Source organism: Larus michahellis, chromosome 18 (genome assembly GCF_964199755.1).
Source record: "Larus michahellis chromosome 18, bLarMic1.1, whole genome shotgun sequence".
Lineage (NCBI taxonomy): Eukaryota > Metazoa > Chordata > Aves > Charadriiformes > Laridae > Larus > Larus michahellis.
The window spans coordinates 1,013,365-1,035,925 of record NC_133913.1 but is presented as its reverse complement, the minus strand read 5'-3'; the positions used below and the strand labels follow the sequence as shown (position 1 = coordinate 1,035,925).

At 57.8% G+C, this 22,561-nt stretch overlaps 1 protein-coding gene across 1 annotated transcript in view; it reads right to left on the bottom strand.

Annotated features, from left to right (window-relative positions):
* SKAP1 (src kinase associated phosphoprotein 1) overlaps positions 1–22,561 on the bottom strand; it is a 156,417-nt gene that overhangs the window by 1,478 nt on the left and 132,378 nt on the right. The window contains exons 10-11 of the mRNA XM_074562154.1: positions 18,883–18,945; positions 12,733–12,845 (exon numbers count right to left, since the gene is read on the bottom strand). Of these exons, the coding sequence (XP_074418255.1) occupies positions 12,733–12,845; positions 18,883–18,945 (176 nt within the window). The remainder of the gene's footprint in view (positions 1–12,732; positions 12,846–18,882; positions 18,946–22,561) is intronic.

Below are 22,561 nucleotides of genomic sequence, written 5' to 3'. Positions count from 1 at the left end.
AGCTCATCCCTGCTTCCCAAGAGGGAAAGGGCTTTGCTCGGGAGAGGGGCCAGATGCTGTTCCTGCGCTCCCAGCTCTGCAGATGGAGCCGGGAAAGGGTCCCAGGAGTCCCCCCACTCTCCGGGGTGGGATGCCAATGCTCCCGGGGGACCCACCCCCAGCAAAGTGCACCAGCACCGAGTCAGGCCCCTGCGATGCTGCCGGAAAGGAAGGAGCGGGGAGGGATGGGGGCTAAACTCTCCCCGCCCCACCGTCCCCACCAGCCAGGGGGGAAAAATCCCGCTGCAAAACCAGAAGGAAGGAATTGGGGTGTATCTGCTGGAGAGCCGTGGGCAGAGGGGCCGGGGCGCACCCCAGGCGTGATGGGGAGCCCCCATCCGCTCGCCCCCCCCCAGCTCTACCATAGCCTGAACGCTGTGAGGTATTTTAAAATAATTTCTGCTTTGATGAATTGCCGGGTAGTCTGCGATTGCTCATAATCAAAGGGAGGAAAAATGCAAATGAGAGCCAGCCGAGAACGCGCGGCACCGAGCCTTTATTTCACTGCGCAGTGCCAAAAAGAATTAAAACAACATTAAACTCCCAGCAATAATGTTTAAGTCCTCGTTTCCAAGTGCCAAATTGCACCACTCTGGATCATACAGATGTTCGTTAATTATGCTAATTTTTATTAAACTATTAAAACGAGGAGTGCACTGGCACAGCAAGGCAGAGCCCAGTGCAGGGTGAACTCTGCTCTCGTCTGGAGGAGCTCATTTACATCTCGCTAACGCGCTGCTGCCTGGTACCGGCTTTGGGGGGGGAGGAGAAGGAGGGAGTCTGAGGATGGTTTTGCTGGAATCTACCTAATTACACGCTAATGAGGCCTCTGCGCTCAGTACCTGCCTGGACTGGGTTGGGGGGGCGGGGGGGAGTAATTTAGCTGAGACTTCACAGAAGGGACTGCAAACCCACTAATGGGGACAGTAATGGCTCCAGCGAGCCCCGAGCGCACGGGTACGGCGGCGTCGGGAGAGGGGAACGGGATGCTCGGCCCCCCCCGGCCCCCGCCGGCCTCACCTCCATGGGGCGCCGCGTGATGGGTGCGGAGGCAGCACCCATGGGTGATGATGCCACACCGGGAGCCTCTGGGAGCCGGCACCGAGCGTCAGCCAGGACACGGAGCAAAGCCGTCGCCCTGCCCCGTCCCCAGGAAGGCAAGGACTGAGCAAACTGGGAACCCAGCGACCTTTCCAGGCTGGCGTCTAACAGGGAACTGGATTTAGGGGTCACCCCAACACCCCGGCGGCCATCCCCCCTCCCCAGCCATCCTCGCGATGGCCTCGCTCCGCTCTTGGAACGCTGCGATTTTCTCCCAGATGGAAGAAAACCCCTCAAAGAAAACCCCTCAAAGCGCTTCTCTGTGTTTCACTCCCCAGATCCCCGGTGCCGAGGAAGCCCGAAGCAGACGCTCGTTCAGATAATCGCCCGCAGTCGGGGCTTTTATGGCGGGTTGGTGCACGGGCTGTAAAAAGCTTTTATGCTGCTGATCTCCATCGAGGAGGGAGAAGGGAAAAGGGGGAAAAGAAACAAGATGACGACAACCACAAAGCGGTTTCCCTCCCTGCCTTGCATCACGGCTCCTCCAGCATCGCCTGGGAGAGACGATGCTCTTCCGAGGAGGGGGAAAGCGGAGCCCCCGAATGACCCAGCTCCAGATTCCCCCTGTCCCCATCAGGGGGAACGTCCCACAGCCCAAGCCCGAGGTCACAGAGGCAGTGACGGGAACGTGGCCAACTGTCCCCTGCATGGCCTCAGATGGATGACCGCCTGGTGGGACCCTAAATGTGCAGCCACATCTCTCCTGTAGCACTTCCCCGGCTCCACCAAGCTCAAATTATCCCATCCAACATCCCGCCTGCCCCTCGCGCAGGCTGTTGTCCTCCACCAAGCGCCGCAGGGATGATATTTACTCCCCACCGGTGTTCCCAAGCTCTCCTTGCCACCGTGCTCCCTCGCCAGCCCTCGTAAACAACCCCGTCGGGCTTGGGGAAGGCCATTAATCACCCCCCTTCGCACAGAAGATCAATGACGCTTTGATGGATGCCGAAGGAAAAGCCAATCAGTCAGGGACTTATCGGTTTATGATTGCTCGGCCCCATTATTAGTGCTTGTGTGTCATACATTATTGTTAGGAAAATGGAGGAATCTAATTCATAGATGAGGTATGGCGGGCGTGCGAGGGGTCGGCTGACACCGGGGAGTTTTATACCGGGTCAGCTATACATCTATTTACCTCGAAAACCGGCTCGGAGCTGCGGCGAGCTCTGAAATTGAGGGGCTACCTGTCCTTGGGGGATTCGGAGCCGGCAGCAGCTGAGGGATGCGGCGGGGAACGCCGTTTCCTTGGCACGTCACACAGCCTGGCGCAGCGAGGAGTTCACTTGGGTGATGCTCGCCCTTCGCTTCCGATGGTGGCCTGCCACTGCCTGCCCCCAGCCCCCCGCTGCTCTTTTGTAGGGTAAATCCCTATAAAAGTAAATGATTCCCACTTGCTTCCAGTGATTCAATTCTCAGCTGTCGCGAGGAGCTGAGGACACACGGCTGGGGCTGGGACATTGCTGCTCCTGCCCCTTGTCCCATCTGCAGCACCTGCCCCGGCATCGCCCGGGGTGGCCACCGTGTCCCATCCCACTGGGATCCATGTGTCCCATCCCACCAGGCTCTCCATGACCCAGCCCAGAGGGAAGAAGCCAACAGACATAGGGGAGGTGGAGGGAGAGGAAGGTGATGGTCCCCAGCTGGGAAAGGCCAGGCAGAACTGACCCCCCCAAGCAGGGGGGGGCACCTGGGCAGTTTTGGCAAGGACAACGGCTCAGGTCCTCCTGGAGATGACTCTCACTGGGGACACCAGCCTGACCGAAGGCGTTCAGGATTTAGCCCATGAGTCGTTTCCCGTTAAAAACAACGCACCGGCCAAGCGGCCGAGCAGGGCAGCGCCAGGGACCCAGGCTCCCGGTGAGACACACGCCACGGCGCTGGCACGACCCGCCCTGGGATGGCCAGGGCAGGAGGGACAAATGTCCCTTGGGCACCCCGAGGCCGGCCGGCTCCTCGCCAGGACACCGCAGCCAGCGGGGACACGGCACAGCGGGGGGGACACACAGCCGGGACAGACAGACGGCGGCAGCGCGGGAGCGGGCAGAAGGTGCAGCTGGAGCCCCGCCAGCCGCCGGGGACGGGCCGGGAGACAATAGCGGTGGCAGCATCCGATCGGTGGCGCTGATGGGATTGGGAGCCCATGTGAAACTGCCGTATTAATATTTATTCCATAAAGCGCGCGGCTCCCGAGCTTTGCGCAGCTCCGGCGCGCTCTGACCGCAGTACCAACCCTCAGGCACCGCAAACACAATTTGAAAACAATGTGACGGAAATGTTTAATCTGCTCAGCCCATCTGTGCTGCGTATTTCTCCAGATCTCCCTGAGAGAGGCGCCTTCGAATCTCCACATTGCCTTTAATATTCTCCTAAATCACCTCCCCACTGCACTTCAAGGGCCATTGCTACAATATCACAGGTTCATCGAGAGTGCACGGGAGAAAGGGGGGGTGCAGGGAGGGGAGGGTGAGGGACGGGGGTGTCGGCTGGGATATTTTTTATTTTAAAATATTTCCCAGGGATGGTGTTCCTGTGCCCCTCGGACAAGCGAGAGGGAAAAAAAAGAAAGGGGGGGTTTGTGGAAATCAGAGGGAAGTTATTGTGCTGTTGCTGGGAGGCGATTAGCGAGGCTGTTTAGAAGCAAACAGGCTGGAATGGAGCAAAAATCATTTCCAAAGAATCGCTTTTATTAATCTCCTTCCTCGGCCGCTCACTTTTGCGTGCGGCTGCTGCTGTTCCTCTCTCCAGAGGGCCCCATCCTGCTCCCAGATTCACACGCAAAACGGGCGCGGATGCTGGGGCGAGGGGGGACACCCCGAAGCAGCGGCAGCCCGGGGTGGGGGTGGCTGGGTCTCACACTCCTGGGTCCCCCCACCCCGGCACAATGAGACCTACAGCCGAGATGCTCCAGCTCAGGTGCATCACCGCTCCCTGCCTCAGTTTCCCCATCGCACCAAGACTGATCCCCCGATGTAGCCTTTCAGTACTTAAAGGGGGCTATAGGAAAGATGGGGACAGGCTTTTTAGTAGGACCTGTAGCGGTGGGACAAGGGATAACGGCTTTAAACTAAAGGAGGGGAGATTTAGACTAGATCTAAGGAAGAAATGTTTTACACTGCGGGGGGTGAGCCCCTGGCCCAGGTTGCCCAGAGAAGCTGTGGCTGCCCCATCCCTGGAGGGGTTCAAGGCCAGGTTGGACGGGGCTTGGAGCAATCTGGGCTGGTGGGAGGTGTCCCTGCCCAGGGCAGGGGGTGCCACTGGTTGGGCTTTAGAGGCCCATTCCCACCCAAACCATTCTGTGACCCTATCTCCATGGGGAGGCCCCCGCTCCCTCCCCAGGCTGCTGGGTGCTGCCACCTCCAAACCACCCCAGAGCCATGTGTGGGGTCCAGGGGGTGCACGGGGTCCAGGAGGGGTGCGCAGGGGGTGTGTGTGAGGTGCAGGAGATGTGCGGGTTGCTGCAGGTGCAGGGGGTCCACGAGGGGGCTGCAGGGTCCAGTGGATGCGCAGGGTCCGGGGGTGCATGGGGTGCAGGGGCTGTGGGGGGTGCAGGGGGTCTGGGGCGGGGTGCAGGATCCAGGGAGTGCACGGGGTCTGGGGGGGGTTTACAAGGTGCAGGGTGTGTGTGGGGGGTCCAGGGGGTTGCAGGGTCTGGGGGTGTGTGTGCGGGATGCGGGGGTGCGGGGGTGTGTGTGTTGAGTGGGGTGCGGGGGGATGTGTGCAGGATGGGGGTTCAGGGGTGAGCAGGATGCGGGAGTGTGTGTGCAGGGTGGGGTGCGGGGGGATGCGTGCCGGATGCGGGGGTGCGGGGGTGTGTGTGCGGAGTGCGGGGGGATGTGTGCGGGATGGGGGTTCAGGGGTGAGCGGGGTGCGGGGGTGTGTGTGAGGGGTGTGGGGGTGCGGGGGGGTGTGTGCGGGGTGCGGGGGTGAGCGGGGTGCGGGGGTGTGTGTGCGGGATGCCGGGGTGCGGGGGGGTGTGTGCGGGGTGCGGGGGTTCAGGGGTGCGGGGGGGTGTGTGCGGGATGCCGGGGTGCGGGGGGGTGTGTGCGGGGTGCGGGGGTGAGCGGGGTGCGCGGGGGTGTGTGCGGGATGCCGGGGTGCGGGGGGGTGTGTGCGGGGTGCGGGGGTGAGCGGGGTGCGGGGGGGTGCGTGCGGGGTGCGGGGGTGCGCGGTCGGTGGCCGGTCGGCGCTGCATCCCCGGCGTTGCCATGGCAGCCGCTCCCGGCCGGGCTCCCGCATCCCCGGGGGCCGGCGCAGCCGGATCCACCTGCTCCTTCCCGACCCTCCGCGGGGTCATCGCCAGGTCGGCAGAATAAATGAACGTGAGCACTAATGATGTGTTTGCTGGCTGTTTATGCTCTCTGTGTGTCAGGGGCACTCACATTTAGAGAGCTCATTATGGCTGCAATTAGACTGCACCATTGCTAGATATTTAACTCCTTTTTCTTTTAAATTAGCATTTTAATAACGTGCTTTGAGCAGGGGAAACAAAATGACCATTTTTCACGGACAAACTTCCTAGCTGTAGGTGCAACTTTAACGGCAAAGTTGCAAGGGAGGTAAAATAAGCCCAGGCCCGTTCCCTTCCCACCTATCCCTGCCTTCTCCCCCTCCTCCCCGCCACCAGGAAAAGGGAGGCGGCGGGGGGGGGAAAGCCGGGAGAGTTTTTTATTTGCTTTATCGCACACTCCATTTCCTAAATTTGTTCTGCAGCCAATTATTTTCGCCTTTAAAGTCCCGAACGCGCTCACGCCTGATGAAAATTAGCAGCCATCGGAGTTAAACCCCGCCTGTGACCTGTGAAGAGGGCTCGAAATAATTGTGTCCGTGTGTGTGTGCACACGCGTGTGCGAGGAGCCATCCGTCCCCGAGAGGGGAGCGGGAGCGTGCGGGTGGGAGCAGCCAGGGCCCATTATGTGATGGGTATTATCAAAATAGCTTTATACAGTAACCCCCAGGGCCGCTTCCCTGCAAAGGTCACCGCAATTATTTCCCCTTCATTCATAACTCTTCGCCTGGGTTCCGGGACCGGGGGAGGCAGAGGGGGACGAGGGGACAGCCCAGGGGGTGGCTGTGTCGTGAGGAGGGATGGGGACCGGCGGAGGGGATGCGGCGAAGGCGACGGCTCCGTGACCTCACCGGGAACTTGGAAAAACACACGTTTTCTTCACACCCGCATCACCGCAAAGCCCAACCGCGGCTTGGGCACAAAGTGGCAGCTTGGTTCCTGCGTTAGGATTCACGCTCCTAATTAAGTGATGACCCCAAATCACCCATCCTCCCCCCGGGGAGTGCTGCCAGGGCTGCGGGCAGGGGGCCAGGGACCCCCGGGGGTGGGTGCACCCGCTGCTGCTGGGCTGGGAGAGGGACCCGAGGCGGGACAGGGGGTCTCTGGGAGCGGGTGCCCCCCCCTGCCCCAGACCCTGCTCCCAGCCCCGGCCGCCTCCAGCCCCTTTCTGTAACCTCTGGCATCCCCCAGACAGCCCAGGCCAGGAGCAGGAGCCAGAGCCGGGACCCCCAGGGCCCCCACGCAGCCGAGGTGACGCCGAGGGTCCGGAACGAGCGGGGAAGCACAGCGGGGAGGAGAGGAGGGAGAGAGGCGCAGCCTTAGCGAGAACGACGCTTTAAACGTTTCCTCTTTCGCACCCGCTCAGCTGTACCTTAGCCACCGCCGCTTCATAAATACAATCCGGGCAGCGCAGGCTATAATTTGGTGATAGCTACCCCAGGACATATCTAGATACACTTCTGTTATTTTAATTAAATACTGCATTATGGTTTGTGACAACTTCATCGCTATAGCGTAAATGAATTTGGAATTAAAGTCTTACTTAGGCATTCCACTACTTCCCCCCCCTCCTCCCCTCCGCGTTACAAAGCAAAAGGCTATAAAATCAAGATGTTTGTTCATTTACAGATGGAGCAGCTTGGAAAAGGCAAAAAAAAAAAAAAAAAGGAAAAAAAAAGGGAGGAAAGGCAAGACGGTGCATAAGCGAGCGCGAAACACCGGTGGCTTCGAGCATCCTCGGGTGGAGGAGAGCACAAACGGGGGATGCTGAGCATTAACTGTGTGCGTTACCGTTATCCTCCGAACCTGGCTCCTCCGAACACCCCTCTCCCCCGCCGCGGGATTTCTGTGTTGTCCGTGATTCTCATATTTAACTCTTGATTTGTGACTTTGCTGTGGAGAGGACGAAGCGCTGGAAGTTTTCGACCTTTGGGGCTTCGGGCTGGGGAAGGGCACAGCGGCGGCCGGAGAGACTGAGTTATGGCAAAGGGAAACTTCTTATTTTATGCCCAGGCCTGGGAGTTTCAATTCCATCCATCTATTAACTCGTCTCTAATGAAACTAGACCGTACGTGACATTTTGCAATATAACTGCTTTAAATGTTACCACATCAATTGGTTTAAATGTTACCCGCGCCTCATGAACCGGGAGATGGTTTTATAATTATCTCCGTCTCTCTCTAACGAACAAAGATTTCCACTGTCTGCTGGTATTTTACATTAGCAAAGGAAACAAGGACGCCTGCTCGAAACGCGGGGGCTCAACAGGCTCGGACAAACAAAAATCCCGAGTTGTGAGGGTGGCAGAGGGGCTGCCTCTCACCTCTCGGAAAAATCCCTGCCGGATTTAAAACCTTCCTGATTTATTCTGCAACTGGGGGTTCGCCCTCAGGTCTCCTCTCGGTCCCTCTATCGCCCATTAACCACCTCCCCAAACCAAACCGACTGGCGTCCCCCCCCGCACCGCACATGTCTATGTATAAATATGTAGATCCATAAAACGACGTCAGCCCATGAAAGTTATGGCCGGGGAGGGATGGGTTTAACGACGAGGCTCCGCTTTAATATTTCCCGTTGTCGCAACCCCCCAGTGAAATTTCCACTTCCATTTACGAAACAAGCCGGGAAATCGTCGGGCATTTGTTAAGGCTGGAAACAAAAAGCTTTTTTTTTTTTTCTCTATCCCTGTTTTTTTTTTTTTTGCCACCCATTTGAAACAGGGCGTCGCAGCAAATGTCACCCCCCCACCTCCCCGGCAGATTAGCGAGGGGCTCGTTACTAAATCTCTGTCTAATAAAGGCAGAGTTGACTCTGGAGGAGCTGCTGGTTATAACGCTGGCTTTGGAAAATGGAAGGATTGTCACACTTAAAGACACAAATTTCCCCTGTAATATATTCGAATGGAAACCTCTGAATCCAATAGTACATGGGCATATCTAATAAATTCACAATATTTCAGCCTCAACAGCCTACAACGGTTAGTTTTAAAGATTTATGTGGTAAAAAATTACTCGGTGATGAATATAGTTTATTCTGTGCGGTATTGGAGGGTATAAGGAATTAAACTACTGTCTTTAACAGTGAATTTATTATTACCTCTGTCAAAGCCAAAGTCTTTAACAGCATTTATTATAAATTTCTGTGCAAAATAAATGCTCAGAGTACGCCTTGAACCTTAAAGACCCCAGTGTAACCTTGTGCCAGCCCGGGAGAAGTTCACAGGCCAGGGGGCAACGTGTCAGCATCCCCCTGAGACCCCCAGGGCTGGCATTGGGGTCCCACGACCGTGGGGAAGGGGCCACTACGTGTCCCTGCCACGGCCACCGCTGCCGCTTGGGGACCGGGGTCACCCCCCGCGAGGGCAGCATGGCAGGCTCGGAGCAGGCACGGTGGTCAGTGTGGGGTGGAAGCAGTGGGTTTAGGGCAAAATTTGGGATGCAGCATCGGGGATGTACATGTGAGTCCCCAGGGATGGGGCAAAATTTGGGATGCAGCATCAGGGATGTACGTGTGAGTCCCCATGGATGGGTAATAATTTGGGATACAGCATCGGGGATGTATATGTGAGCCCCCATGGATGGGGAAATATTTGGGATGCAGAATCGGGGACGTGCAGGTGGAGCCCCCATATATGGGGCAAAATTTGGGATGTGGCATTGGGGATGTACAGGTGAGCCCCCATGGCCGGGGAAATATTTGGGATGCAGCATTGGGGATGTACGGTGAGCCCCCACGGATGGGGAAATATTTGGGATGCAGCACGGGGGCCGCGCGGACGCTGGGCATCGTCGGCGCTGCCTCCCCGGCGCTCGCCCACCCTTTTGTCCTCGCCTGCGATGGGTGTCCCCTCATTTATAAAAATTACCTGGGAGGAATGAGGCTGCCAGGGGCCTGTTCTGGACGATTGGTTCCCGACGGGGGGGCGAGGGGGCCGGCGGGGGAAGGATGGCCCTCGCTTGAATTTGACCGGTGGGTGACCGTTGCCTTCCAGCTGACCCCGCCGTCCCATCCCATCCCTCCCAACTTGGGAGCCTCCCGGAGGGGTTATTAATGGGAGTCGAAGGAGCCCGTCTCGGCAGCCCACCCCACCGGAGACCCCGCGGGGCTGAGTCCAGCGCCCCGGGATGCTGCTGCGCGCTGAGCCCCGACCGGGCTCGTTACACCTTGGCTCCGTCACCCAGGAGGTTCGGCACGTTGCGGGGGGGCTGTGGCCACCCCCGTGGCCTCTCCCCACGAGCGAGATGGCCCCGAATCCAGGCAAAATGCCACTAGATGTCACCACACGCCTTTCACTTGGGGTCCGGGGTATGGGAATATGCCCCCCCGCCCTTTCCCCCCCTGCTTTCATTGGAAGCAATTGAGAGAATTAACTTATCCGGTTTTATGGCCTGCTTGTCACATCCAACTAAGCCCACTTAAAATAGGAAGTCTCGCTGCATTCAAATAATTATCATAACGTACAAATCACTCAGCCAGGGGACAAGGGACCAGTGCCGGGGAAAGGGACGCCGTGCCGGGGTTTTGCTGGAATTACTGCTTCCCCCTCCCCAAATTAATTTTCCCGTGTATCAGCCCGGCCGGGCAGCACCGAGCTGGGTAGCGGTGTTCGGGGGTCCCTGCAGAGCGGGGTGACAAGGTGGGGTTCGGGCTCTGCAGCTGGTCGGCTCCACCCATGACACCCCCTGGCTCCATTACCCCTGCGGCACCGGGGCCCAACAAAGCGCTGGTGGTGCTGGGGGGTGCAACAAGGAGCCTCCTGCCCGGGTCTGGGGGGATGATGAGAAAAGCCCTTGACAGTGGCATTCCCTGGACCCCCACTGAAGCCCCCCTTGGTGCCGCCACGGGCGCCCGGGCACGGGGTCGGATCTGCGGGGACACGGCACCAGAGGGACCGCTCCAAGGAGGGATGTGGTGGGTGACGACGCTGCCCTTGCCCCGGGCAGGACCGAGCATCGCCCCCCCACCACAGCATCCCTCACCCTCCCGGTGCCCTCAGCCCCGGGGCTGCCAAGTGCCCCCCCGCCGGCCACTGATGTCCACTAACCCCCAAATCACTTTTCCCCGCTGTTGATGCTGGAAATGTCAGACAGGACCCGAGCAGCAGCCGGCGTGTGTTTCAAACACACCAGATGGATTTTTATATTAGCCACTATTTCATGTTCAGACAGAGCGACCGCACCGCTGAAACGGCAGCCTCGGTGCTGCCGAGTTTGCTTCTGTGAGATTAATTCTGCGAAATTAATTGGGACAAGATTGAAAAGGAAATTAAAATGCAGCTGAGTGAACAGGCTTTTCAAACACCTTTCCCCCTCCCTCTTTCCTTCGCCGTCTCCCTCCTTTACCCCCCCTCCCCAGCCCCGCGCCGCCTCCGTTCTGTGGCGGCCGCGAGCATCCGTCGCGCAAAGTAATTTACGGGGGAAAAGCTCTCAGGACCGATCGGTTACGTGTGAGGGAGCCAGCACAAGAGTCGCAATCTGGAGCCACTGAAGAGAGCGAAAACCCTGCCGTGACTCCAAGCTGTGGCCCGGAGCTGGTGTTGGGGGGGGACACGCAACCCACTTGGCCATCAGTGGGATGGACCGATGGGAACATCGGCCCCAGGGACGGCCGTGGGTTGCTCCTGATGTCACTCCCCTGGATAAATGAGGTGACGAGCTAGGGCTGTGGGTTCAGTGCCCGGAGCACGTCAGTCCCATCCTGGGGGGGCAGCGGGTCACTAAATGCCACCGTAAAGTGCTTTGAGATCCTCAGATGGGGAATTCTCAGCCCCCCAGAAAGGGGGGGTGAAGCCCAGGCGCGGAGCTGCTCTCGCTGCTGCCAGGGGTGCAGCTGCCGCCGCAAAGAGGCGCAGGACCCGGCTTCAAATACACCAGATAAAAACGTCGGTGCCACGCTGGCTGCCAGCCCCTGGAGAGGCTGGACGTGCCCACACCGGGCTCGGGGCCACCGCAGCACTGGCCGTGCCCAGCTCGAAGCCCGCTGGGCTGAGCGGCTGTGCTGGCCCTGCTGCTGTGTGGACGTGTCCGTCGGGTCCGGCCTCGAGGGCTCTGATGGACCGACAAAGCTTCCAGGAGACATTGGACACTGCCACCGCGGCTCTCCCACCCGTTGCTGCGGTGTCCGATTGCCCGTGTCCACCCTGGGGCTACCACCAGGATGCTGAACTCAATCGGATTCTGTTTCTCGGCTCTAAAATGTGGCCTTGGTCTTAACAAGCCGGAGACTCGGAGATGCTCTTCATCGCCAAAGGTCCGCCCTCCCCCAGCTGAGCCACCACCGCACGTGCCGCCCGTCCCCACGTCAGGGCCACTTGACCTTCCCTGGGTGGGCGCCCACCGAGGGCGGAGGGGGCGCAACCACCAAATTCATCCCTTTTGCTGCGCCAGATTGGGGCGCAAAGTGCACTGCGGAACACCATCCGCGCCATCCAAGCCCCCCAGGTTCTTTGCTCTCCTCGGGGTGCAAAGTGTGTGCCGCAGAACACCACCCCCCCCCCCCCAAAGTTCATCACTGTTCCCGCACCAGATCGGGGCACAAATTGCGTTGCAAAGCATCACCCATAAAACACAACCCCCCCCGCCAAAGTTCCTCACTGTTCCCATGCCAGATTGGGGCGCAAAATGCATTGCAAAACATCACCCATAAAACGCACCCCCCCACACTCACAACTTCATTGCTGTTTCCTTGCCAGGTCAGGGCACAAATCGCACTGCAAAACGTCACCCATAAAACGCAACCGCCCCAGCCCATCGCTGGCCACCACGGTCCGGCGGGGACCAGCTGGGAGCCAGGATGGAGCCCTGCGGGACAAGCAGGGTAAGGAGAGGGTCACAGGCGTGGGTGGCTCTGCTCTTGCCCCCCACCATCCCCAAGACCCGCTTAATGCGAAGACTTAATTTATTCACCTGCGTGCGCTTGCCGAAGGGAGCCCTGGTCACACCCGGCTGAGCAACTCAATTACCCCTGTAATACCCGAGCAACAGCACGTACAGACTCCATCACCGTGGAAAAAAAAATAAATGTATATATATAAAAATAAAAGAATCTTGCTTTGGGGCACTTGAAATGCCACGTGAAGCAGGGGTGGCGTTAACGGGGCAGTCACGGAGGGGGAAGCGGGATGCCGGGGTCCGGTTCCTGCACGTACGTGCGGGAACCGGACCCCGGCATCCCGCTCCCCCCTCCATTAAATTGCTAATTTCACTCCACTTTGGACCTTGATTTTTACCAGTTTCACCCACTTTTGACCTTGCAATTGAGCCCCAGCCCCGTGCTGACGAAGGTGGGGCTGCCAGCGATGCTCTTACCTTGCTTAGGATGTAGATGAGGTCCCCGCGGTGGAAGGAGAGCTCGTCGGGATGCTCGCTGCTGCAGTCCCACATCCCTTGGTAATAATTGGCATAATCTCGCCGGGGACCTCCTGGGGACAAAAAAAACCAAAACACCCAGAGAGGTCAAGGTGACAGGGAATTATACAGGGAAATATTGGGGCTGTGGGGTGGTATTTGTTGGGGAAAGGAAGGAAATGTTAAGGGTTCTTAATTCTGCGTTGCAATTAAAAGGCAGAGGTCGAAGAGGTACTGCAAGAAAAAAGGGGCTGGTCAATAACGAAGTGCAGTATCTATCAGTAAACGCGCATAAACACAGGGATAACGGCTGCAGTTTCAGAAGATGCTGAATTAAAGCTGTTTACTACAAACCACAAAGGGAAACGAAGACGCTTTTCCCTCTCTCCCAAGTCCCTCATCTCCTCCTCAGGCTCAAACCAAGCTGTCCCCAAGGTCGACATCCGTAACCCGGTCAAGAGGGGACACGTGGCACCGGTGCCAGCTCTACTGGGCAGTGTCCCCAGCACGGTGACAGCCACGCCAGGGGCCGTGGAAGAGGAATACGATTGATTAACGTGGGTGTTTGCACAGGGCCTCGGGGAGGATGCTGCCAGGGAAGGCGATAGCCACATTTATTTATTAATTAAAGCAGCCAAGCCAGGGATTGCAGCAGATGGAGCAGGGCACCGCACTGACCGCTCGGCTGGAGTGCCCGGAGTAGGAACGGGGATGGGAAGAGAGCAGGGAGCAATGTCTGCCGTCACCCCCTGCTCCTGGGGGCTCAGAGAAGGTCCCAAACCTTCGGTAGCATGATACAGCCCCAGAGCTTGGGTCTCGGTCTTCCCATGGAGTTGTGAGTTTGGGAAGGCAGAGCCTTCGCTCGATGCCGGGATCGGTGTCTGCTGCAGAAAGGGAAGGGAACGGAACATGAGCCAGCAAACTCTTTTTTTTCCCTTTTTTTTTTTTTTGGAAGAAGCAAATGATCTGTTTGCTGAAAGCCGTGGGTTTGGGCTGATGAGACTTGGCAAAGCGTGCCAAGGCTGGGCACTGCCCTGGGCTAAACGTGTGCATGGGTTTCCTGGAAAATGTCGCAGCAGCGTTTCCAGAAGGAAACGTTTCCATCTTTGCCATCCCAGCATGGCATTTCCCACCCCAGAAACTGGCCCAGACACCAGAGCCACCACTGAAGGTGGGTCCCTGCCGTGCGATGGGACCAGCCGAGCCTGATGCCAAGGTCTTGCAGAGCCCCACGACCGGAGGAGATGCTGCTCTGCCCAGTTTGTGGACTGGGGACGCGACTTGTCCCAGCACGTCCAACAGATCCTTCACAGCATCAGAAAAACACCCCCAAACCCTCCAGACTCCCAGTTTTCAAGCACACAAGATGACAGTTCAAACACGCTCCTGGACCAAAGGCTTCAGGCAGGAGGCTGCTCTGATGGCACGGCACCAAGGCGGGGGTGAATCCAGATGTCACGACACGGACATCTCCATGATGCGACCCCCATGGATAATTAAACCCAGTAAAACCACATCCTGCGGGGGGGGGGGGAGCGGAGCGCCGGGGCTGTACCAGCGATCTGTGCCACGCAGCTGAACCCAGCCCAGAAAGCATAAATAGAGAATAGTGAGCACATGTCGGAGGAAATGTTTCTAATATGGTATAAGGGACCGAGCGATAAGGGTGCATCTGGAGTGCTGTGCCCAGATTTGATCACCTAAATATGAAAAAGGACATTACAGAGATGGATAATGGCACAGCGGGGAGCAGCTGGAATGACTCAGGGACTTGGGGAACTTAAATAGAAAGGCTGGGAAAAAAAAAAAAAAGTAGGTCTGCATCCTTTGGAAAGTATTAAAGGGGGAGCACACAGGGGCGAGGAAAAGATTGTGAAGGGAATAGAAGGAGTAGGAGCTACTGAGTTATTTAAGCTTGTGCTAAGTGCAGGAACCAGAGGTTATGAACTGGAGGCAGAGGAAATATCGGGACGTGCGGGCGCCGAGCCGGAGGATGAGGCCAGCCATAGCTTTGGTAGGAGCCACTGGATTGTGTAATTAACACAAAAGGTCATTACGGGAGGGTGTGAGGACAACACCCCGATGGGGAGGATAACCCGGTACTGGGGGACGGTGCTTGGTACCGACCTATTGGTGTCCCCTTGGAGACAAGGCTGGGGAAGAGCTGCTCTGGGGGTATCGACAATACCGGTAACGCTATGGAGCATCACCATGAAGTGGCTGAGATTTGAACATCGTGATCCCCGCATCAGCCTCTGCACCTCTTCAGAGTTCTGCTCTGCGTCACGAGAGTATTGGGAGCGAAAGGGGGTTTGGGTTGAGATAGAAAAGACATCTTCCTACGAGATGTTTCCAGAGTCAGAAGTGGCCATTTTCCCCCAGAGCCCCTGGGGATGGGGACCCGGGTGTCTGCTCCACGCAGGGAACTGGAACCAGCCTTGTCCCAGTTGCCCCTCATTTACCAGGAACGCTTGGGAGGTGCCTCCCTATCCCACATCTGCTCTTTCCTGCTTCTCAAAGGAAGGAGAGGACCTCGGAGACACTTGGCCACCTGGCCAAGGAGCGGGGAGAAGAGAAGCCGTGCAGAAGAAGAACAGAGACTTTGCAGAAGCCGCACGCGTGAGCCTGGACACGATACTCTGCAAGTACAAAGGGAGAAAAGTTTCCAGCCCACAGAAAGGTTTGTGGTCCCAAAAGTTTATGTATTTTTTCCCGGCTATGTCAGCTGCTGGGATGGCAGGTCTCACCCCCACCTCCAAGCCTGCCTTCAGAAGGTCACAATTAATTGCATCGGATGAGGAAGATGCGTCATGATGAAAGCGTGGTCGGGCTCCACGCTTCACTCCCAGCCGCAGCTTCAAAAGCAACAAGGATGTTTGTGCCAGCTACTGAAAATATCTTGTTAAAATTAAGGCCGTTTGCAGAAAAGGGATCCTGGTTTCTATTTTTGCACTTAAAGAGAAGGCCAGGCAAGGGACAACTTCACTCCGCAGTGTCCATGTGGGACGGTGAATGCCTGCGATGCTCCCGACCTGCCGGCTCCCGGCTGGGTAGGATGGGGGTGGGATCCAGACAAACCAGCCCAGGGCTCCTGCATCGCCCTGCACCAATTCTGCTCGCTTTTGCTGAGAAGATGTTTTGTTTAAAAAGCCCCAACGCCCCATCCAGACTTTGAAATCCGCATTCAGGGCAGAGCCGTGATTTCCGCGCGGCTGATCTACACTGATGTAAGTGGGATGAGAGCCTGCTCCCGTGTTTATGGGCCTTGGGGTCATTAAGAAAAACCAGCCAAACGTGACAACCGCATCGTTTTCTTCTGCAGCCCGAGCAGCCCCAAGCAGGGGCTGTGGGAGAGGCACGATCCGCCCCAACCCCTTTGCTTTGGAAGCCTGTTGATGCTGAAACCTAATGACAACCGTCTGCAGCTCAGGGGTCCTTGCTGCCGCGCTCACGCTGCATGAAACCTCCTGCCACGCCAAGCGCAGGGACCGTGACAAAGGAGGCAGTGCTGCGAGGCTTTTTTTTATTATTATTTTCTAAGTGGAGGAATTTTGCTCTGTTTGTATGCGATGGCTAAGCCGGCGCTGCGGCAGCAGCCCCGCCGCCCGCCCGGCGCAGGGGGCAGGGATGAAACAGCCCTGAGCGGAGCAAAGGGGTGTCTCGGCAGGAGCAGCCTGCAGCTCTCAGCTGGGGTTGCTGGGCTGCTCCAGCGCCGTGGCACCCTCGTGGTTCTTCGAAATGAGAAACGATAGTTTTCCATTAGCCAAATGCTCATCTGGCACTTTGGCCGTGTGATATAATTAAGAAATAGCCCCTTCCCTCCCTCCCCGCAGCCCAGCCTCTGCTCAAGGACTCCCGGCATCTCTTTCTCGCCCTTGGTCCAGTTGGACAGAAATTATAAGGCAAAAGGCAACGAGGGCTGGGGATCCCGGCGCCGCGATAACCTTTCCCTCTTGAAACGCAGCCCAGCTTTCCAGAGGCAAGAGCCTAATATATTATTTAGCGTAAAAAAAACAGACGCAGGACTTAAAGCAATCATGACAATGCTAATAACTAAACCAGTTACAACGATTAACAACAATTACGACCGCCGGGCAGATGCTAATGAGTATGAGCAGGGTGTTTAAAGGGCTGGCAGGGCTGTGACAGGCGAGAGCCAAAATCCTCGGGGCGGCCTCGGGGCGCGGGTTCATCGTCACCTCTGGCACCAGCCTGCCATGGAGCCCCGCTCTGCTCCCCGCTGACCCCCACCTCGGGCTGGAAAACCCACGGGGGGAGCTGCTTTCCTGCCCCCCGCTCCTTTGGATGGGGAAATGCCGGGACAGTGGTGAAAGGCAAAGAAAAACGTGTGTGTGCGCATGCATGTCCCATCACCTTCTGCTCTCCTTACCCCACGCTGAGGCATCTCCACGGATAAATGTGCAGCCTTGCTTTAGGACCTCGGCACGGTTTATAAAGAGCGGGAATGTCGTTTTTTTCCGAGCTCGGGGTGCTGGTACCGGCTGCAGCTGCCACACGCTCCAGTGGCCGAATAAGTCAAAGTGCTGGGGGGTGGGAAACAAGCTCTGCAAAACCAGGAGGAGCGGAGAAATGCCGACGTGCTCCGGCCTCTGCGAACAGCTGGGGCTCAGCCCTGTCTGCGCTACCCAGATTTTGTAGAAAGAGGCCTGAGCACCCGCCTGGGCTGGGGACCACTGCCCAGGGAACGTCCGAGGGGGGGAAGGGAACTGTTGGATCAGGCTTTCCATAAATGCCAGGAATCACAGAATTGTTTAGGATGGAAAAGACCTTTAAAATCGAGTCTGACCATCAGCCCAACGCTGCCAAGTCATCACTACCCCATGTCCCTCAGCGCCACGTCTGCCCGGCTTTTAAATCCCTCCAGGGATGGTGACTCCACCACTGCCCCAGGCAGCCCGTTCCAGTGCTCGCCAACCCTTTTTGTGAAAGAATTTGCTCCTAATATCCAATTTAAAGCTCCCCTGGTGCCATTTGAAGCTGTTTCCTCTTGTCCTATCACTTGTTACTTGGGAAAGTTGGGCACAGGGGCTCTTGGACCCTGGGAGGGATAAACTGGCAGAGCAATTCTTGGGGCGCTCGTGGGTTCAGGAGAGGACAAGTGTTTAGTCACCCACCACCCACAGCACCCAGTGCCGAACCCTCTGGTCTCCACCACCCAACAAGCGGGACGCCTGGTGTGAGTCCCCGGCTCCATCACCGGGGCAAAACCGTCCCCTCTGAGCCCTGCAGCGGGAGGATGGCGCGGGAAGCTCTCCGAAGCCAGGCTTTGCCAGGAGAAGGTGTTTTCCCATGCGGCGAGGAGGAGTGGGGCGGCAGGAAGCCTCTGGCTGGTCCAGCCCCGGCTGCTGGGACACAAGCGCTGCTTTCCTGCGCCGGGGCGGAAGCGGGGATGGAAAAGCAAGCAGGTGGGACTGGGGAGGAAACAGATCTTCCGCTCCCGTCCCACGGTGCAGGTTCTTAAGGAAAAAGCAGGGGTGGGGGCCCTGGCCACCACAGCAGGCTCTCGGGCCGCTGGCTCCGGGCGGGCGGTGCTGGTTCCTGGGGTGGTGGTGCGCGTCCTTCCGGCTTCCCGCGCCGAGATCCCTCCCTGCGGCGGCTTCCTCTGGCCATGACTCGCTTCCTGCCCTCTCTCCAGGTTGTTTCTGCCCCAGCTCCTCTCCCCGGCCCCTTGGGATGCACCAGGAGGGCTGGCTCCCCCTCCACGGTCCAGGATGGGGTGAGGGACAGGGACAGGAGTGCCTCCATGGGATACCCTTCAGCGCAGAGATCTCACCAGGCAGGAGAGGGGATGGATGCTCTCCTCCATGGAGAGGTCACAAAGGGCACCCACACGAGGTGCCTGTCCGAAAAGGAGAGGCATCCCCCATGCCCACAGCGTGGAGAAGGTGGGGAGAGGTCCCCAAATCCGAGTTATCTGAACTTCACCTGCTGCAGTCTCCTTGGTCACCCATCGGTCTGCTCTTGGCACCTCTCCCATGTTCCACCACCCCTCCATCACCACCCACACCTCAGGATGCTTGAAGGCAGCCAGGCTCGGACCCCCCAGTCACCACGGTCCTTTGCGATGGCCAAAGCAGGGTGGGCTCTTACCACTTCTCTGTCTGCTCCCGGCATCCTCGCTGTCCTCTGGGAAGGGGGGCTCCAGCTCCTCATCTGGGGGGGGAAACAGAGCGGAGACGTCAGGGGAAGGGCTGAGCGTTACCGCTGCACCAACCCCCCGGGCAGGCAGAGGGCTGCGAGAGCATCCGACTGTCAGAATAATAAATTCCCGGCTTAATTGTGAAGAGTGGAAGGGAGGAAGTCACAGATAATATTTTAAAACGTGTTGCATAAAAATATGAATTGTTGTTAACACTGGTAAAAACAAATCACTTATTATAGCCCCATAAATTTAGGCAGCACTTTGCCGAGTGCCCTATAGGAGAGGCGCTTCCTGTGCAGGACTCACAGCCCAGAGAAAACGCGATGCCGAGGAGAAACGCCAGAACTGAAATGCGCGGAAGGATGGGGGACAGAAGCAGAAATGAAGGGGGAGAAAGGGGACCCCAGGCAGTGGAGGGCAGGCGGCTACCGGGGGTGGGGAAGGAGGGTGGAAGAAAATAGTAAGAAATGACACCGTGGAAAAGGTTAAGGATTGGAAGTCACGGGGAAGCCCTGCGAAAATGGCTCGAGACTGATGGGAGCAAGGATTTACACACAAATAAGTTTAAATAAGATTATTTAGCACCTGGACAGGTACAACCCATCCAGCCTGAGCTGCTCGGGGTGCTGAGGCGAGGCGGGGGCACAGCACCCCCATTAGCTGCCACCGCAGACCAGGCTTCCTTCCCCAGCCATAAAGACTGGAGGCAACCTCATCAAATAATACAAATAAAAACCAACTCTGAAACATTTCAGAAAGCACATTGGTCGTCTGCACCTCTGGGTTGATGTGGGGTGTGGGGCAGCCCTGGCTCGGCTGAGCCCGGGGCAGAAGAGGTGTCCCCGCTGCACCTCAGGGGGCATGGCTTTGCTGTCGCCTTTACGCAGAGCCAAGCGGAGCCGAGCCCGGCTCTTCTGCTGATCCCAGGGCACCGGATCGCAGGGCAGGGAGGTGCTGCTGCTCCTGCTCGGCATTTTCCGAGGACGCGGCCCCGGCCCTCGCTCCCACCCAGCGCGGATCGATGCAAACCAGGTCAGACCTCCGCTGCCAATTACAAATTGCATCCCGAGTTGGAGGGTCACAGCAACTGCTCCCCCATTAGACGGGAAGCGGCACCAAAGATCTTTTCTAAATAAATCAGACTTTATTGTAAAACTCGGCCACCGACGAGACAGAACCTCATTAGCATTGATTTTAAAATAAATTATTGAAAGTGGCTTTTGCCTGCTCTTTGCATTTGTAAAAGAGAACATAAATGTATCCGTACCAGCGCTCTCCCCCCATCGTTCCCATGCACACGCCCCAAACCCTCGCATGGGAATTCCTTTATACTTTAACCAATGGCACCACATCCCCTAATCCCACCTCGGCGTGAGATGGAGGGCAGTGAAACCACCTCCCGCGCACCACGGAAACCCCGGAGCCACCCTCCAAAGCGGGGCAGCAACGTTCCCCCACCGCTGGGGGTGACGCCTGCGCCCAGGGGCTCCCCACAGCCACCCCCGTCCTGCCATGCGTGCTGTGCACACCCCTCCGGCTCGCGTCCGCATCCTGCAGGGATCGCATCCATCCCTGAGCCGCGCTGTCCTCAGGAAACCTCTTCCCAGAGCCCTTCTGGCACTTCCCAGCACGCGCACACACTCCGCAGAAGCCTCCTCCAGCACCGGCGCAGGAAAACACGTGCCGGGGAGGAAATGCTGGGTTTCCAGGATGGGCGAAGCTGTGGGAATCCTGCCCAGGGAAGGGGCTGGCACTGCCGGGACGAGGGGCTGGGTCAGCCCTGGGGAGACGTATCTGCCCTGCTTCCTCCCCACTTCCCTGGGAGCTCCCCTCAGATGGCAGAGTTGGTCCCCACAGCTAATGGGGAATCACAGTTACAGCTCCTAACGAGCTCCAGCAGCTCTGTGGGTCCCAGCCCCTCGCCCCATAGAGCTGCTGCTCCCCCCAGTCCTCGCTCTCCAGGAGCCACGCGGGGCTGGGGAGGCTTTCCAGAGCAGTGCCCCCTCCCTCTCCCACCTTGGGCCATTTTATTCCATATTTGATGGAATGGGGCATGTTCTAACCAGAAATCAAAGCCACAGCCCCCTGCCCTGTTTGCGTCGCCCACCTGAGACACCAGCTGGGCAGCTGACAGCTCCACGGCTTGGACAAGGGTCTCTCATGTATCTCAGTCCTCCGTGCCTCAGTTTCCCTGTCTTTAGAAAGCCCCTGCCCTGCTGACCACTCACTCTGCACCTACTGCAAAAGGAGCTCGGAGGAAGACCCGGTCCCCACAGCGAGCCCCTCCACCCTGACGGGCTGCGATGGACGGAGCCTCTGCCGAAGGAAGGGAGGAAACTCGCAGGGGATTTTTCTCAGGAAAACGTGGTGGGGAGGCAGCTGGCTGGCGTGGTTTCCCCTCGGCCAACAGCAGCCAGATCCACTCGCCCTCCTGCACCCCATCTTCTGCACCGCCATGGTGGGGGCAGCCACTCGCTCCCTGCAGGAGCCTGGGGAAGGGGGGGATGAAGGCACAAATCCTGGGGTGCTGCTGAGCCCTGCCTGCACCGCGGCTAGTGCTGTGGTGCGCTGGCCCCGTGCACTGTCCTCACGGATTTTGAGCTGTGCAATTAATGAACAGGGCCCGTGGGGGCAGGAGGAGCCCCCCTCCACACCGCAGCCAGTTGCATCCAGGTGCTTTTCTGAGTCAAGTCTGGAAGCGATGTTCTGCCTTCCCTGGGCCTGGGTGTTCGATCTCAGCTAATATCTGGATTTTGCAGTGATGAATCAGAGAGAAATGCTGAAAAATGCATCTCCTGGGGTCATGGAATCATGGAATGGTTTGGGTGGGAAGGGACCTCAAAGGCCACCCAGTGCCACCCCCTGCCCTGGGCAGGGACACCTCCCACCAGCCCAGGTTGCTCCAAGCCCCGTCTAACCTGGCCTTGAACCCCTCCAGGGATGGGGCAGCCACAGCTTCTCTGGGCAACCTGGGCCAGGGGCTCACCCCCCTCACAGCAAAGAATTCCTTCCTCAGATCTCATCTCAATCTCCCCTCTTTCAGTTTAAAACCGTTGCCCCTCGTCCTATCCCCTGTGCGGAGCATCTTGACCTCGTCCACACCACCCTCAAGAAAATGCCTTTACATCTCCATGGGCAGCCCCGGGCGCCCACGCTGGGGGTCCAGAGCCCCATGGCAGCCCCCAGCCCCGGGCATGGCCGGGGAGCAGGCGGGCCGTGCACCCCACCGCTGCACCAGAGCAGCCTGGGCGTTGGGCACATTCTCAGAGGAGCTGTGTTTTAATGTAGCAATTTGATTCAATTTTCCACTCTATAAAATTACCCATCACTGCTCGTTGCTTCCTAACAGACACCTTCACTCTTAATTTAACAATCCTATCGAATTCTGCCAGGGAAATTGGAAAAATTTATCACCTGTGAAATTTTATTTTTCCTTGGTTGTATCTGTTTTTGTAAAACTTCATTAACGACGATGACTTGCTGAGGAAATTATCTCTTCATCTCCCCCCCTTTCTTTTTTTTCCCTCTCCCTCTTTCTCTCTCTGTTTTCACCCAGGACACGAGGCAGGCAGCTGGGACCAGAGGAGACCCCAGCTCTGACGGGGACATTCCCTGTGCTTGCTGCGG